The 5,500-nt window shown below is 37.8% G+C and overlaps 1 protein-coding gene across 1 annotated transcript; it reads left to right on the forward strand.

Annotated features, from left to right (window-relative positions):
* Positions 1-539: 539 nt before the first annotated feature.
* LOC123254583 (caspase-7-like) lies at positions 540-5,218 on the forward strand (the record flags this gene model as incomplete). Its single annotated transcript, XM_044683573.1, has 3 exons — positions 540-715; positions 1,202-1,331; positions 4,546-5,218. Coding segments are annotated over 3 exons (530 nt in total), but the record flags the coding sequence as incomplete, so codon positions are not given.
* Between the last annotated feature and the right edge of the window lie 282 nt (positions 5,219-5,500).

Genomic DNA, 5,500 nt, shown 5'->3' on the forward strand with positions numbered 1-5,500 from the left:
AAACTGGAATATAGTCACAGAGTTTTCTCCTATTGGCATCTCAGATCGACAGTGTTTCTGCTATGAACTCTAATTACATTGGTGGCAGCAATTGAGGTCAAAATGTCCCCAAGCTGACTTAAATAATCTTATCTTAATCTTAAAATGATGTTGGAAAAGTACTATTCTAAATGTTGTCATCACTACCACCCTCTACCCCCCCATTTCCTCCAGCCATACAAAGAACTTTGAGAGTCTTAAGGTTTCAGGTAATTTTAATGGGAAAGACCCTTCCTCTTTTGTCCATACCCACATCTGTCAGATAGTTCCTGGTCCTTCCAGGAAGAGCCTGGGCACAGAGGAGAGAATGAGCAGGAAGAAAAGCCAGCTGCCCCCTTGTTCTAACGTTTTTCACTGGAGCTGCCCTTTGTGGGTGCCCACCCACCCAAAAATAAATATCAGACCTGAGGAAATGTTACAGAATGTGGGGCTGGGGAGGTAAGAAAAGCAGACCTGAGGGCTCATTCATCTTCTAATTATGAAATATTTGTGGATTATAGTTTCTCAAGAGGACCATACTGAATCTGCCTGCTTTGCCTGTATCCTTCTGAGCCATGGAGAAGAGGACGTGATTTATGGGACAGATGGAGTGACCCCAATAAAAGATCTGACTGTCCACTTTAGAGGAGATAAATGCAAGAGCCTCTTAGGGAAACCTAAATTATTTTTCATTCAGGTAATGACTTTTTACAGGTAACAGAGTTAAAGAAAAGACTGACTGCCCACAGAGACACTTGGACTGTGTTATATTCATGTATTCACATATTTATTCTCTTTGAGTTTTAAAAGGTGGTTGGGAGGGACGGCTCAGTGGATAGAGAGCCAGGCTTTTTGGGTTCAAATCTGGCCTCAAATAAGATCCTGGGCAAGTCACTTAACCCCATTCGCCTAGCCCTTAACATTCTTCTGACTTGGAACCAATACTTAGTATGGATTTTAAGACAGAAGGTAAGGGATTGTTTGTTTTTTTTTTTTTTTAAAAAGGTGGTTGGGGTTTTTCTGCCCCTTTTTTTTAAAGTGATTAATGCATTTGTTTCCTCACTGTAAACTTTGTGGAAATAGCTAACAGCTCCATTTTCTATCCTCATCATAACTGGATAGGGGATCAGCATACTAATCTTAATTTCTAACTCCGTTAGATGGATTCTGCTTTGGTTTTCAGGCTTGCCGAGGTACTGAGTTTGATGACGGGATCCAGACAGATTCCGGGCCTATCAATGATACAAATGCCAATCCTGGATGCAAAATACCGGTTGAAGCTGATTTTCTCTTTGCCTATTCCACAGTTCCAGGTATAAAACTAACTGAACCTACTAAATGTACTATTCAAGCCAAAATGTCAGGTTCAAAGGTATTTTCACCCAATTCTGTTAATATTTACGTAAGTAGAAACACTTATATTTTTGTTTGTTTTTAAGATTTGTGAGCATCCAGTACAGAGATTTAGGTAACATTTGCTCAGATGCATTTGTCAGAATTTTATGATGGATAAAAAAAGCAAGGTTCCGTTCTTAGCTCCCCACTGGTGTTCATCACCCTTTATTGCCACTCCTCACTTAACGGGGGACAGAAATAACCAAGAATAATAAAAACAAGTATGGAAAAAACCCCAAACTCCAACAATCTGCAAGCACACTTGTTATTTGTCAGTTAAGAGAACTTGTCTTGGTGTTGTGGAATGAAAGCCCTTATTTTGTTTCTAGTAAAAGCACCGTCTGTCTGAGTTAAGTTCTTATAACTCTGAGGGCAGCCTCTTTAGTATTGTACGGTTGATGGCTTTGTCCCAGATTCTCCTCCTTCTCTGGGTTTTCATAAAAATTGCCCTTTCTTTCCTGATTCTTCTGTAGTCCGACTACTCTGTAGGCTTCTTTCTGGGAGTGATCTTGGTCTGTATCACACCTGCCCCACCTTGTCCTACTCCATCCTTCTTGGCCAGTGGGAAGAGGGAGGAGGAGGTGACAAATCACAAGATTACTTTATCACCAGATTCTGAATTCCAATGAACTTTGGGCTTACCCCAAATCTCTGTGCTCTGGTCTTTCCATATCCTCTCATGTGGTCACCTTGCCAGTTATCATTTCTATATCTTTCTAGATATAGCTGGAGTTCCTTTTGAAGTCCAGCCTCTCATCACTAGCTGTCTACTAAACATTTCAGACTGATGTCCCATAGCCATCTCCAACTCATCATATCAAAAATAGAACTCATTTCTCCCCTCTGAAAAAACCTCTCTCCTTCTGAACTCCCTATTAATTTTACAGCAGCTCTTTTCAAAGTGTTGTCTGTGGACCTACGGTTCCCCAAGATCCTTTCTGGGGGTCTTGCAAGAGCAAAACTATTTTCTTAATCATACTAAGCCACAACTCTATATCTTTGGAAGACTAGATTTTCTCCATAGAGCTACTTCAACCAAAACCATATTGTAACAGATTGAATGCAGAAGCAGATAAAAGAATCCACCTGCTTTCTATTTAATAGAAAATATTTAAGAGATTTGCACACAAAAAAAGTAAAACTTGTACTCTTCTCACTAGATTTTTTTTTTATTTTGGAAAATATAGTTCTATATTTCTATAAATATATTTATTTCAATCTATTGGGTTTGTTATTATTTTTAAATAAATTTTTAATTGATTGGTTTTAATTTCTAATACAAATAGAGTAACCCAAATAAACAAAAGCTCTTTGGGGTCCTCAATAATTTTAGGTGTCAAAAGAAACCAAAAAGGTTGAGAATACCTGAATTAGGAAGTCCTTCCAGTCAACCAGGTTCCTAATTTCAGTATCATCTCTCCATTCTCACTCCACCCATATTATAAAATTATCTCTAGATCAATGTTGTTTCTGTCTATCATGTCTGTCATTCACCCCTTAAACTCTTTGAAGGTGGAAGTAGAGATTCTGGAACACATCCATTGGTAAGCTTTGAAACTGATCCACAGTAAGAGAAGGTTGAAGGAAAGTAATCCATCTTCACTAGTAGACTCCTCTGCCTCTTCAAAGTTTAGGATTTAGGACTGAAATGGTCTTAGAGATCATGTAGTCATTTTACAGAAGAAAAAAGAGTCCTGGATAGGTGAGGTGACTTACTCAAAGTCATTGTCAGCCAGTTAGCCATGGAGCCAAGACTTTTACCTAGGTCAAGGTCTCTGTCTCCAAATTCGGAATCCTTTTCCCTATACTTTTGTTAGCAAGCATTTATTGAGTCCTTACTACATGCCAGGCACTCGAAATAAGAGACAAAAGCAAAGTATCCCCTGCCCATAAGGAACTTACATTCTATTATGGGGAAATAGCATACATACAGGTAATTCAATGTAAAATAAATACAGCTGTTTGTATTTGGGGGAAGAGGAGAGTATCTGTCAAGAAAACCACTAGCAAATAAGGTAATTTCGAATAATTATTTTTCAATGTATACATTTTCTTTAATTTACAAAGAGATTGCATTTTAGAAAGGCAGCTTGTGTTCTGACTAATATCTTTCCTTTCTACTTCTTGAGATTAAGAAGATCAAATGAGGGGATATGAAATTGGACTTTGAAAGCTAGGAAATACAGTGCAAGTCTTAGGAAATTAATTTTTCCCTTTGGATTTAGACAAGGGCCATGCTGGAAATTTATTCCACTGGGATTCCTTTTCTGACAATAACAGATGCTATGCCTTTTCAAAGAGAAATTCTCTTTAAAATGCCCTTTAAAGAGAAATCTGAAAAAGCTCTACATCAGCAAACTGATGATCATCCCTGATTGTTTTACGTTTACTTGAGGTCAGAATATTTAACCAATGAGCCTCTTATTGTAGACTCAGTCCTATACACAGGTGGAATTTATTTCCTTTCTTTAGCCTACCCCTATGAATAATACTGTCCTAGTCCAATAATAAGAAAAAAACTGTAATCTAACTTCCATGGCATACTATAATAATAGCTGATATTTATGTACGTCTTTAAGATTTGCAGAGCTCATTACTTACCACTATGTCTTCATACTATGCCATGGAAGTAAGCAAATATTGTTATTAACCCCATTTTATAGGTAAGAAAATTAAAAAATTTAGGGATTTTCCCAGGATTACACATCTAATAAGTATTTTTTTAGGCAGGATTTGAACTCATTTCTTCTTGATTCTAAGTCTATCTAATACACCACTAAACTGAAGTCAGGGAGATTTGGGTATAAATCCCACCCCAGATCCTTACTAGCTTTGTCATCTCTGGGACTCTTGTTTCCTTATAATTAAAATAAGAAGGTTGGTCTCCATTTCCTTATCTGTAAAATAAGGAGGTTGGCCTCAGTGATCTCTGAAATCCCTTCCAGCTCTAAATCTGGCATTGTAGAATCATCAATAACTCGCAAGAACATCATTAGAACTGCTTGAGAGTATTTCTGAAAGGCAGATCCAAAAGACTTTCCTGATCCATGAAAGCTTCTCTCTTCTCAATGGCTGTTTGGGAACCAGCTGCAAAAACCAACCCCTTTGATCTACTTTCTTCCCTCTTTGAAGGTTATTATTCGTGGAGGAATCCAGGAAAGGGATCTTGGTTTGTGCAGGCCCTTTGCTCAGTCCTGAATGAATTTGGAAAAAGCCTGGAGATCATGCAGATTCTCACGCGAGTGAACTATAGAGTGGCCATGGACTTTGAATCTCAGTCCGACAACCCGTGTTTCAATGAGAAGAAGCAGATTCCATGCATGGTCTCCATGCTCACCAAAGAACTCTACTTTTGACAACATAGTCAACTACACCAAGGACAGTTCAATCGGGAACTGTGGATCTTTCTTATTTTTTTAAAAAAAAAAAAAAACCTTTAATTTGTTTTAATGTCATGACTTGTGATCTTAAATTTCCAGAAGTGTTGAATTGAGGGGAAAACCATCAAACTGGCAGAGTACCCTTTCAGTGATCCTTGGTGCTTTCATAAATTTTCAAAGGGACTATAATTTTTAAATTATAGTTTTGTTTCAATGACTGTTTATAATTATCTCAGGATTCAGAGATATGGGGCAAAGGGTTTGTTGATGATTTCTTTTGAACTTTTCTGGAATGGGATGCAAATAACACAAGTGACCTCGCCGTTGGCTGCTCACAACGTGTGCCTCTCGATTGTGAATGGACACGGAAAAAAAAACATGTCTATATTACCAAATAAAATTACTGCTGGCAGTCTTGGAAAGAATCATTCATTTGTGTTTATCTGAGATGGATGGAAGCACTTGGCATTTAATGTTGGTTCAGAACAATTTTCACACATTTATTTATCTAAGAGATAAGAGAAACTACTAAAAAGTGGTTTTAATATGGGCTTAAAAGATAATTCCCCCCTCCCTTGCAATTCTCTGAATACCTTCACTCCAGACAGTTGGTTGACTAATATATACTAAACAACCCTTATGTTGGAGGCACAGCATCCAAGCTACAGAATTTAAGGGGTAAAAGAGTTCACAAACAGAGAAAGGCA

Source organism: Gracilinanus agilis, unplaced genomic scaffold (assembly GCF_016433145.1).
Source record: "Gracilinanus agilis isolate LMUSP501 unplaced genomic scaffold, AgileGrace unplaced_scaffold25425, whole genome shotgun sequence".
NCBI classification, from domain to species: Eukaryota; Metazoa; Chordata; class Mammalia; order Didelphimorphia; family Didelphidae; genus Gracilinanus; species Gracilinanus agilis.